This window comes from Palaemon carinicauda, chromosome 9 (genome assembly GCF_036898095.1).
Source record: "Palaemon carinicauda isolate YSFRI2023 chromosome 9, ASM3689809v2, whole genome shotgun sequence".
Taxonomy (NCBI): Eukaryota; Metazoa; Arthropoda; class Malacostraca; order Decapoda; family Palaemonidae; genus Palaemon; species Palaemon carinicauda.
The window spans coordinates 75,519,417-75,532,413 of NC_090733.1; the positions used below are offsets into that span (position 1 = coordinate 75,519,417).

Here is a 12,997-nt window from a genome sequence, read left to right on the forward strand (position 1 = left end):
AAGCCTCCTTCTAGCATTTCGACCCCTGGTCGTTGACGGTGCCATATCTAAAAGTAGGAGCTTCCCTGGTCTGGGCACCAAAAATTATGTATTAGTTTGCGGACTGTGGCCAGATGTAACACCCAAACTGCCTAGAGGCTGAATGCCTAACACACTCCCAACATTCACTACACAAAAAGGTAAAACGGTGGAATACCCAAAAATCTAGGTAACAGGTCAAGAGAACGGAGCACTGGGCACCACCCCTTGAGTTTATACTGGGCAAGGGGACCCAGCTAGAACTGTAGTTGCATAATATTGTTCAGAGGCAAGCCAATATCAGGTTATGTAAGTACTAAACATTAGTAAGGAAAAAAAAAAAGGAAAAACAATGATACCAAAGAAAAAAAAGACTAAACTAGTGGCTGAGAAAGGGACACATGATGTTCTGGGAAAAAAAGTTTACAAAAATATAAGAAAATTTATTTTGAGAAAAAAAATAGTGAGACAGTACGGGTCTCCAACAACCAGAAGCAGCAACCTAGATATATCTAGGCAGAGCCTCTCAGGATTCAATCTAGAAAATACACAGTGAATATATTAAAGTATAGATAGTATACGTATCTTGGTTAAATTCGAATGTGATTAGAATGATTGCTTGCATCAAGATCAAAGGGAATATAAAACAAGGTTACACATCAGACCTGACTAAACTCTCACCTCTACATCAGAAAGACAAAAATAAAAAGGCTTACAGTCCTTGGTGATATACAGTATGTCAGGGTTATTCTACAACCATGAAAATGGATAAGAGTCGAGACCACTTATAAGTTTTTTTTTTTTGAGGCCCCTCCTCTTGATTGAAAACTCACACACACAAAAAATAAGATTCAGTATGTCATTTCTTTAACATAAAGGATGCTATTCACAATTTATGCAGCAAACTAGGTTAACTTGATGAGTACCAGTTCAATAAACATCTTTAAGAAATGTCTAAATTGTTTCACTGCATCATTGTTGAGAATCCACTGTCTAGGCTAAGTCACAATAGTTTTTGTCAAATCCCTGCACACTTGGGTGTTTCTGTCTATAAGAACAGTCTAATGTCTGCAAAATGCTTCTCTACTTGATTGCAATTCTAGTTGACATCTCCAAGCCCTACAGGGAGTAGGGCATGCTGCAAAAAAAAAAAAAGAATATAATGGGACAAGGTTGAAGGACCAAAATATAAAAAACTAACGTTCTAATAAAAAAAATAGAACTACAATATATAAAAAAAAAATAATTTGTATTTTTCCCATCTATAACTTTAATTTTTCCACACCTCAATCTCTTGAAGATTGAAGGGAAGGACGGTTACCTCCCTGGCTGAGCTATGTCCATACTCGTCCTCAGGCAGATGATGTCAGCGTGAGGTGGAGTTGCGCCTCTCGTCCTTCTTTTCTGCCTGTTAGTCATGGTTTCCCTTGCTTCGCTGGGGTAAAGGGTAGGTTAACCATGTAAGACTCAGAAGATCGAGGACCTTCGGCACATGATCGGGATGGAGGTGATCTGTGAGCATTGTCTGACATTGATCTCCTTCTAGGGTTTAGACTCCCAAATGACAAACTTGACATGGATTCCAAAGGAATACTAGGGGTCGCTTTGACTGGAGCACTCGGAAGTTATGGCGTTGGAGGAGCCATACCCAGAGACTTCTGCAGAGTGGAGAGACAAGTACTCACCCATGCAAGAAGCTCTGCACCTCTAGGCAAGTCCTAGGCTTCCCTTAGAGGTCTAGAAGAATGTCCATTGGGAACTCTAGAAGGAGCCTCATTCTAAGCACGGGAGTCTCTCTGTAGCAGAGAACACGTTCTTTCAATGGACGAGAAAGACGGTCCAGACTAATATGAACGTCTGCAAACCTATTAGGTGACTCCTTGAAACCCTCGGGAAAAAGCATCAGCCTGCCATCACTGGAGATGGTAGAAGCTGGAGGCGGAGGCGAAGGCGAAGGTATTGGTACCGCACTTGCTCGCAGTTCCAACACATATGCTCGTGAATTGCTCACAGAAATCGTTGATTTGCTCATGAAATCAAGAAATTCGTGCGCAAAATTGCAAGTTTCAAGCGTCAATGGATGCGATTCACGAGCAAAAGTGCTCGCAACAGGAGCACTAGGAGCCACACTAGAAGAGGAAGAGCCACACTAGAAGAGGAAGGTCTAACGTCTTCCTGCTGCCGCAGAGAAGCACTTACATTTGACGAAGTTGGCAGAGAAGGCCTCTGAGTAGGAACAACCCTGATAGTTGGAGAACTTGTCACAGCGGGATGCTTTTCCAAGCGTCACATAGGTGAACACTTTGCTAATACTCCCCAGACAGCGAAGGGCACTGGGAGTTTAGCTGGGCAGCCTGTCTGAGGAGTGGTCATTCTCATAATCAGGTTCGATCCGAGGTCATTTGGGAGAAAGTCAGGTTGAGGGGCTACGCACTGATAGACAGTGCGAATGCCTACCTCTACCTCTACACAAGGAACGTCTAGACCTTGATCGTGAACACGCGGTTCGTGATCGTGAACGATCAGTTCGTGAACGGGAGTGTCTAGCTCTCATTCGAGAACGGCATGAGCATCATGATTGCCTAGCACACGAATCTGAGCGTTGTCCTCACGAACATGAACGTTGTTCTTGTGAACGGCGCCCGCATGAGCATCGTCTTCGCGAGCGTGAGCACCGTTCTCGTGAGATAGATCGGAGAGATCTAGACTGAGACTTCTCGTGAAGAGGAATGCCTCCGAGGAGAGCGTTAAGACCAGAGGTCTCATGAGCGCGAAGCTCTAGCGCGTAAATGCATTCTAGAAGAAGAGCGTTCGGATCGTGATGACCTACAATCCATCAGACCTTCCAATCAGCGCGGACGGCGATCAGGGGAAGTGTCCAGAAAAGGCGAGGAGATAGAAATGCTTGTATTCGGCGCTGCTGGTGATAGGAGCGCTGGTCCCCGTAAGATCAACACCTGGAACCTGCGGGTTTCTGTAAGAAGAAACAAAGGGTTGGGGGTTACAGGACAATGAGGTCCCAGCATGGCGAGAGGGTTCATCGTCAGCAGGCAGCCATTGGAGAGGCAAACGCGAGCGATCACCCCGTCTGCGCGTGGAAGGTCCAGGAGAAGTCGAAAGGTGGACTTCGCACAATTCCAGTGCATGAGATGTTGACGGTTCTGGAGAAGGGTCTTTCCTAACACCGTGCTGTAGGAGACACAGAAGTTCCTCCTTCGTAGAGGGTCCCGAAATCCTTAAGATCGGCCACACCTGCAAAAGATCTGAAAGGGAGAATGGCTGGAGGTGAAGCTGCTTCCCTAGGGGAAGCAACAACCCCCCCTTACCCATGGATTGCTAAGGAGTTAGTCGGTCTGCGCTCCTACTGGATTGTCCCTTGGAAGAGCGCGATCGAGAAGGAGCTTTTGAAACAGATTTGGGGGTGCGGGATGAAGAAGACCGCGCTTTCCTCATCCCTGAGGGAGAGAGCTCGCGCTTGGCTTTCTTCTTACGCCGTCTAAATTTCTCCCATTGGGAGGCAGGCCACTCTCTACACTCTGCACAAGGCGAACCCTGCTCGCAGTGATGCTCTCTGCACGAAGGACTCAGAGAGTGCAGGTCTGTCTCCAATGATGACATGAAGGTACCGCACGCAGCACCTTCGCGCCCTGGACAAGTTTGCATGAAGGGGATCGAAGAGAAAACACACACACCTGAAAAGAAAAACAATATTAAAAAGTCCAATGACAGCCTAGGGAGAGAGAGGATACGTCCGATCTCTACCGAGCCAAAAGAAAAAGTGACGTACCTCACTGCTGTGAGAGTATATATAGAGGCGGCTAGATAACCCCCAGCCACCCCCAGTCTACCCGCTCAAGCGATTAGGCAAGGTTGCCACTCCGCATTTTACGCCTGATGCCTACCTTCAAGCTTCGTTGAAATATAATCCTAGCAAATAACGGATGGTTTGTTTGTATGGGAACAAATAAATTTTTGTAAAACTTTCAAGACTTAAATTCTTAAGTCCCATTTCATAGACAACAACCCATTTCTCTACTCTAGCAGAATCTACTAAACCATAGGAATTTCAGTCACATCAGAACCCTAACCTAATCCTTCATGGAAGTCCAAATAATTTGAGACTGACAGACTTGATCTAAACAAAAGATGAGAAAGATACAGTACGGTACTACTTATAATTCTATACTAACTCTACATAACCTGCTACATATTTGATGAAATTTACAACTGCAATAACATTGAAGTTAAGTATTTATAGAATCAAATATTAAATTATTAAAATGTCAAAATCTGCCCTATACTGTATTCATATTGCTGGCATAGTTTAAACACCGCTTTGATAAGGACATGTGTAAATAAGAGTATCTTCCTAAGAGTTATGAACTGGATACAAAAATTAATGTTTGACTTGAGAACTTTTCAACTCAAAGTCCAATACTTAGAACAATAATTTGCATTCCATCTAGGAAACTTATTTTAAGGCTTTTGTAATCTTTCCTTTCAAACTTCTTACATACAGTGATCCCTCGTTTATCGCGGTAGATAGGTTCCAGACCCGACCGCAATAGGTGAAAATCCGCGAAGTAGTGACACCATATTTACGTATTTATTTAACATGTATATTCAGACTTTTAAAACCTTCCCTTGTACGTAGTACTGTTAACAAACTACCCTTTAATGTACAGAACACTTAATGCATGTACTACAGTAGCCTAAACTAAAACAGGCACAAATATTAAAGGCGATTTTATATCATGCGTTTCCTAAACACGCCAAAAAGCACGATAAACAATGGCAACCAATGTTTTATTTACGTTTATCTCTGATCATAATGAAGAAACAAACGCATTTAGTGTACACATCTGTGTATAGGTTAGTTTTTGCATCGATTATATTGATTATACAGTATGTTGATTTTGTTATTACCAATGTTTTACTTAATTTTTCTTAGGACTTCCAAATGAAATGTTTTTCTTTATGAGGCGGCGTCATAAAGTACGACCCATCTTCGATCGTAATAAACAAACGAAGGCATTTAACGCACAGGATGAAAGTGATAAATAATGATATTACAGTAAAAGCTTTTAGAAAATATGTTATTACAAATATTATTTACCGTATCTATATAAAATCATACATACGTAGCAAAGCAGGAAAACAATTTACGAGAGAGAGAGAGAGAGAGAGAGAGAGAGACAGAGTTGTTTTACGTACGTAAATGTAAATTTTAAACAAAAAAAATAGCCCCATTTCATATAAAATAGGTTACATTATTACAAATATTTTTCTCTTCGTGTTATACAATACTTACATATAGATGAAGAAACTAAAATTAGTTTTCTTAGTGTCAATTAAATACGAAACGAAAAAATTATTCCGAGTTTACATCCATTTCAATCGTTGCTAAAAATACGGCATCCGATTTCATCAGCAAACCACTATTTTTTGGGAAACATCATTTTATTCTAGAAAATTGCTATTCTTTAAATAGTTAATTGCACATTAAGAAAGCGTCTACTTTTGTTTTTAAATTTCGGGTGTGTTTTAAAAATCGAGTATTGTTGACTTCTTTTTGTTTTACTTTTGGCTGTGATCAGATCAGCTGACGTCTAGCTGCTGCTCTTGAGAGCATACAAATACACTAACAAAGTATAGTTTATACCATTTCTTAACTTATTCAAACCGTCTACAGTATACAGTTGATATTACATAAGCACCAATGTGTTATAAACGATCAAATGTTTTTGTTTATTACATTTAAATTAACACACACACACACACACACACTCTCTCTCTCTCTCTCTCTCTCTCTCTCTCTCTCTCTCTCTCTCTCTCTCTCTCTCTCTCTCTCCTCTCTCTCTCTCTTCTCTCCTCTCTCTCCTCTCTTCTCTCTCCTCTCTTCTCTCTCCTCTCTTCTCTCTCCTCTCTTCTCTCTTCTCTCTTCTCTCTCTCTCTCTCTCTCTCTCTCTCTCTCTCTCTGTGTGTGTGTGTGTGTGTGTGGGCTACTTTTCACTACCTCCCATTCCTTACCTCTCTCTATCTCTCTAACAAATGATATCTTTGTTTGCTCCTCAAAGTTTCATTTATATTGAAAATCAATCATGATTCAATTTTCCTTACTTTCTCCAATCTCGCACCATCGGTCACATCGCGGTATTTTCGAAATTTCCAAAAAATCCGCGATATATGTACTGTATATACATGCGTTATGAAAAAAATCCGCGAAGTGGTGAATCCGCGATAGTCGAACCGCGAAGTAGCGAGGGATCACTGTAATCTTTTTATGTGTATTCAATGATACAGACTTGCTGAAAAACCAACACATGTAGAATGGATGGAAATGGCATCTGATAAACTACTGTACTTAAACGAACTTCAGTCTTGAGGGAAATACAATTAAATATTTTCCAAAATCAGATATTCATTATGGTCTCATTATCGAATAAACAAATTAACATAAAAAAAAGTCACGATTTCCACTGGTTCCTTCAAAATACCTTACCTGAACTTCGGAGTCAGCATCAACAGGTGTGATAGGAAGCCACTGGTCTTTACCCTGATTCTTATGAAGGTCATCTTTCTTCAGTGAAACTTTCCCCATTATCTTATCCGTTTTCATTGGTCGATCACGATCAAATAAATAAAAAGAAAGAAAGCGAAACTGTCTTGGTATGTCAAACTGGAATTCTTCACCAAAGAATGCACATTGGCTAGAAGAAATGAAAACAGTTTAGAACAGTGAACTGGCAGTAGAACAAAGTTTCATCAATGCTATAAGTACATAGTTAAAATAATTCATATTGAAAACTTTTTTACAGAAATGCTTTTCTCCAAAATTTATATAAAGATACGGAGCACTCACACTGCTTAGAAGTGTTTTCCAAGCTATTTTTAGTGGGACCATAAACAGCCCTAATCTGAACCAGTGACCCAAATGTGTGAACATGCAGTAAACAATCATATACCTTTCAAGTTAGTTATACTGTACTTATAAATGTTTAGGATTTAACATTATTCTATTTCTATAAGTTTATACTTACTAACACAATCAATTTTTTTTTAGATTTCAAATGGAAAAAAAAAAGTGTTTTAAGAAAGATGGACTTTACTTTCAAATCAGATCACAAAAATGTCAAATTGTAAAGGTAATTTTTACTTTTTTCAACTAAACAAACCTAAGACTTCTACAGTAATAGGAGAGTGATTCAAGTGAACTCCACAGTTAAAACTTGTAACGAGGTGTTAACAGTTGCCAATAATTACTGGCTGGTGGCGGGGAGGCCCTGCTCCCTTGCCGATACATTGAACAGTACTTTGATTGCGTCTGGGACTCTTGGGGGGGATGTGATGGCATGAAGTCTAAGTTAAAGGACTCAGGTATGTATAGTTAGGAAAAATAGAAATTACAGTACTTTAAAAATTTGTGAATTGTTCCTACACGAATACAAAGCATCGCTCTTCGATAGAAAACCTATCTTTGGGGAGGGGAAGTCGTACTTGAACCAAAATCTGTGATTTGCTCCTCAATTAATACAAACCTTTGTCCTTTACTAGGATATTCATCCTTAGGTGGGAGGAAGTCCCAATCACCAAACTGGCAGGCTAAAATCCCAGGATAGCTATGCGTTGACCTGATAAGGTGCACATTGTAGCATCCTCAGCACCTCGCAAAACAAGGATGAAAGTACCGTCAGATTCACGGCCTAGGAAAACAAGGCTGTTGTAAAAGAAAATCTTTTTCTTTGACTAGTAAGTCTGTCAACTAAGGCATACACAATTGAAGGGTTTACCAGCATATATCCATCCTCCCCGACATCAAGAGGATGGTGAAATTAACATTTCTATCTAACAGGAATAGAAAAGGTGATGCTTACCTGGATCTACAACTGTCCAGCTACATAGATTCCAACCCCTATGACCTAAGGAAGGGGAAGAGGAGAGGAGAACAGGTTATATCCTCTACCTCTCGACATAGAATTACGTTATGACCACTGTCTTCAACATGGTACTACACTATTGGTATTGTAAATGAGCCAGGGTCACTACACCCGCTGAGCAGCAATCACAGGTCTGAGGGAAAACATGTCTAAGGACAAGTGAGTGCATTACCACAAATAATGCGCAGTAAATGTGGTCTCATGCTTCCATACTCCAGGGTCCCTTACTTGAGATTTTTCTTAAAGGCGAGAGTAGCGTCAACTCCTCTGATCTCACAGCAGCCCACATTTACTCTTTCTGATACACTGGGGGATATAGGGCAAAATACTGACAATACCAAATAATTTTTCTTTGCTCAAGGGGTTAACTACTACACTGTAATTGTTCAATGGCTAGTTTCCTTTTGGTAAGGGAAAAAGAGACTTTTTACTTACTTTACTTACTTTGATGGCTGCTTTTCCAGTCCCATACAGCAGGGGAACCCAACTCTCTACAGGACCTCCACTGTCATTTTCCCTTGTTCGCTAAGAGTATTTAACATTTCATATCGTGTACGGTTCATTTACTGTTAAATCGTCACTGTTGTACGACTGTTGAAATGGTATTTTCATTATAAAATAAATTTTTGAACATACTTACCCGGTAGTTATATATAAAGCTTACGTCCCTGACGTCACGGCAGAAAATTCAAAACTTGCGCCAATCGCCGATTGGATAGCTAGGTGTACCACTCCTGCGCCCTAGCGAGGTAACTAGGAACCATTCCAGGAACCCTCATATATTCCATGCCTCTAGTCTCTTAGAGGGGAGGAGGGTGGGACTTTAATTATATATAACAACCGGGTAAGTATGTTCAAAAATTTATTTTATAATGAAAATACCATTTTTAAACATAAGACTTACCCGGTAGTTATATATATAGCTGATTAACACCTTTGGTGGAGGGTTAGAGACAGCTAGTATATCTGGAATTTTTCTTAAGAGTTAATTAAAACAAACTTGAGGGTTCGTACCTGATAAGGAAGCTGACTTCAATGATTCTCTGTCTCATTATGTCTGCTAGCCTTATGAGATCCAGCGATCCTCCCAGGGGGCTGAAGATCTCGTAGGGACTGTCAAACTGGTGTATATATCTCATTATGATAACCAGTTCCGGGCACTCTTTAAGGAACAAAATTGACCACCTGACTAAAATCAATGATTTTGGAAGACTGACACAGTCTCCACAAACAATCATAAAAACAAATAAAAGTTCCAAGAGAAGAGAAGGTTATTAGGATTATGGGAATGTAGTGGTGGATCCTTCACCCACTACTGCACTCGCTATCACGAATGGTCCTAGAGTGTAGCAGTCCTCATAAAGAGTCTGGACACGATTAAAATAGTGTGAAGTGAACACAGATTTACTCCCCCAAAAGGTTGTGTTCATAATACTCCACCACAATCTATTCTGCTTGAAGGTCATTCAAGTTGTTATAGTACTAACCTCATGCGTCTTGACTTTAAAAACTTAAGGTCAGTCTCACTGTAATGTATATGAGCTTCTCTTATAAGAGTCTGATGAAGAATGAAAGGACATTCTTGACATCTGATACCGAGGGCTTCTTAATCGAGCACCAAAGAGCTTTCGACTTGCCTCGCAACTCTTTCATACTGCCTGGGTAGAACTTCAGGGTTCTTACTGGACACAGGACTCTCTCCAACTCCTCGCCAACCATATCCGAAAAATTCAGAAACTCAAAAGCCTTAGGTCAAGGTTGAGAAAGGCGGTCATTCCTGACGAGAAAGCCTAACTGCAATGAGCAGATAGCTTCGTTATCTCGAAAGCCAACGTTTTACTAAACGTATGAATTAACTGATTCTTTTAGATGTCACAAGACTAACAAAAAAAATAGTTTTCATCGAGAGGTCCTTAAAATGAAGATGAAAGCAAGTGCTCAAGCTTGTCAATCATAAGGAACTTCAGGATTGAGTCCAGGATCCAAGCTGGTGAATCCTGGTTGTTTGATGTTTCAAACAAGTTGAGAAGTTCCGGTAGGACTTTATCAATCGAAAGGTCTAAGATACTGTGTCTGACAACAGGATGAACAAATGAGCTTCCTTCGAAGGTAAAACAGGAAGTCAGCAATCTGAGTTGTAGAGATACTGGAAGAGAAAAACAGAGTTGACTCTGCACCATTCTCTAAAGCCTCCCACTTGGATTGATAAATCCTGATGGTAGAAGTTCTTATTGCTCTTGTAAAAGACTTAGCTGCCTCTTTAGAAAACCTCTAGATCTTGTGAGGTTTCAAAAGGCTGAAGGTAGTCAGAAGAAAAGGTTGGAGACTAGAAGGGTAACTTTCCAAGAGAGGTTGTTTGAGTAAAACTACTCTTAATGGAAGACTTCTAGGAGAGTCCACCATCCATTCCAGTATCTTTGTGAACCATCCTCTTGAGGGCCAAAAGAAGGCCACTAAAGTCACCTGGTCCCTTCGTGTGACACAAACTTTTGTGTCACCTTGTAAGGAAATAGAACGAGGAAAAAGTACACATCCAGATTGGACCAGACTAATAGGAAAGCGTCTATGTGGACTGCTTCGAGATCTGGCACTGGAGAGCAGTAAGTTTCTAGTCTCTTTGACTGTTAAGTCACGAATAGGACTATACAAGAACGACACCAAAGTCGCCAGAGATTCTTGCAGATTTCTCGATGGAGTGTCCATTCTCCAGCTGAGACTGTTCTTCCATAAGTTTTTCTCTTTTTTAAAGAACCTTGTTAGAAGGAATACATTCTTCTCCTTAGCCCAGATGAGAAGACTCCTCTCAGTCCCGTAAAAGAACCTCGAGTGGGTTCCGTCTTGCTTGGCAATGAAAGCCAATTCTGTGGTGTGATCGGCATAGACCTGCACCACTTTGTTCCAAACTGACCCTTCAAAGCTTTTTGAGAGCCAACTGGACTGTCAACAGTTCGTTTGGGTGATGAGGAAGCTCTTCTGATCCTCTGTCCAAAGTCCTGAAGCTTCCAACTCTCTAGTGTTGCTCCCACACCAAATCCGAGGTGAGGAGACACAACACAAGGTCTAAGATCCTCTGTTCAAAAGGGGTGACCTTCCGGAAGTTTGACTGGATCGAACCACCACTGAAGGCAACTTCTTATAGCATCCTAAAAGAGATGCATATCGACTCAAAGACCTTCTCCTTGTCCCAAATGATTGAGGATGAAATGGAGAGAATAAAGATAACTCACATAAGGATCATAGCTTCTAGCTTCTGACTGGCCGGGAATCGAACCCTGGTCCAGGAAAACTAGGATGAACAGTGACATAACAATGGTCACCAGAAAGAATCAGTCTTCCCAGGGAAAAAACCCCCTCCCCAAGAGGAGAGGTTTCCCAACACACTCATCCACTTCCTCGCAGAACAATTTTGTATCTTAGAAAGATTGCAGTTTCAAGAAGGCTTGCTCCATTCTAAGAGGAGACGTAAAAGCCCGAAAAAACTTGACTCTGAATCACCATCCTTAAATAAAGTATTTTTTGTGATGGTATCAGAAGATCTAACGGAAGTAGTGACGTTGTGTTTATCAGGATACATGTATTTAAGGTCCTGAATCCTGGCGTCAAGGAAACCCAGATCACCGCCTATGTCACCGCGTTGTACTAAAGCTAGACACTCGATAAAAAACTTTCGTGATCAAAGAGATCGGAACTAAGGCGTCTTTGATCTCGACATTCGATTCGACTAGTGTCACCACGAAGTCCGAGGTTCTCATGTTCAATGTCATGCCTCCTTCAGGATCTCCGACGTCGAGCGTCCTGAAAGACGGGACGCCGAGCGTCCTGTAAGACATGGCGCTGAGCTTCCTGTAAGACGTGGCGCCGAGCGTCCTGAAAGACGTGGTGCCGAGCATCCTCAAAGACGAGGCGGCGAGCGTCCTGAAAGACGTGGCGCCGAGCGTCCTCAAAGACGTGGTGCCGAGTGTCCTGAAATACGAGGCGCCGAGCGTCCTGAAAGACGTGGCGCCGAGCTTCCTGAAAGACGTGGCGCCGAGCTTCCTGTAAGACGTGGCGCTGAGCGTCCTGTAAGACGTGGCGCCGAACGTCCTGGAAGGAGTGGCACCGAGCGTCCTGGTGTCAGAAGAGACTCGTCTAGTTGACAGGAATACGCAATTATTCTGAAAGGTTCAAAGTTATCTGAAAATCCTTCATGAAGATCGTAAGAAAGAGCTCTGATAAATCAATTGTCCAGATACAGGGAGGCTCTGATGTCCCTTGAGTGCAGTATTCTGCTACATTTAGCAAAAGTTTAAATGCAAAGCCTGCCTCTTAAACTCCTCTCTAGATCTGTGAGAGAGATCTATTGGAGCTAAAACTAAAGGAGGTTTTCCTATGAAAGGAAATTGTAATCCTCCTTCAGAAGATGTACTGACCAAAGGTCTGCTCCCCTCTTCTCCCAAGATTGCCAGAAGTTATGTAGTCTGGCTCTACTGCCTGAAGGCGAAAGCAGTCAGACTCTGCTTCGCCTTGTGACCAGGCTGACATGAGACTTTAAATAGTTCATGATTTCAATGTCTCCATGGAGAACTTTGACTTCTGAACGAAGGCATTGAGAGCAGTTACATCCAAGACCAGTTAAAAGCCTCCCTCTCCCAAACGAGAGACATTTGATGTTGCAAAGTCTGTTTTGCAGAGAGGTCTTATCAGAGTAACTAACAAAGGAGGTTTCACTAGGAAAAAGATTTCGCATCCATCCTAAAGGAATAGCACGGACCTCAAAGTTATCCTGCCCCATTGTCTGGATCCCTTAAGAGATTTAGCGATCAACCCAGGGGGCTGTAAAAATCACTGTGGGGCTGCCACAAGGTCCTCGACCTTAACGTGGTTAGACCTCCACCCTTGCTATCCTGGAATACCTGATAAGGAAGCTGGCTTCATAGGTTTATATGTCTCATTTACCTGCATTCCTTGAGAGACTCGGCAATCCACCCAGGGGGCTGTAACAGTCTCTGTGGGGCTGCCAAAAGGTCCTCGACCTTAACGTGGCTAGACCTCCACCCTACATG

The 12,997-nt window shown here is 41.8% G+C and overlaps 1 protein-coding gene across 1 annotated transcript in view; it reads right to left on the minus strand.

Moving 5' to 3' along the window:
- RasGAP1 (Ras GTPase activating protein 1) overlaps positions 1-12,997 on the minus strand; it is a 373,291-nt gene that overhangs the window by 295,054 nt on the left and 65,240 nt on the right. Inside the window, exon 3 of the mRNA XM_068380108.1 lies at positions 6,521-6,728. Coding sequence (XP_068236209.1) covers positions 6,521-6,728 — 208 coding nt within the window. The remainder of the gene's footprint in view (positions 1-6,520; positions 6,729-12,997) is intronic.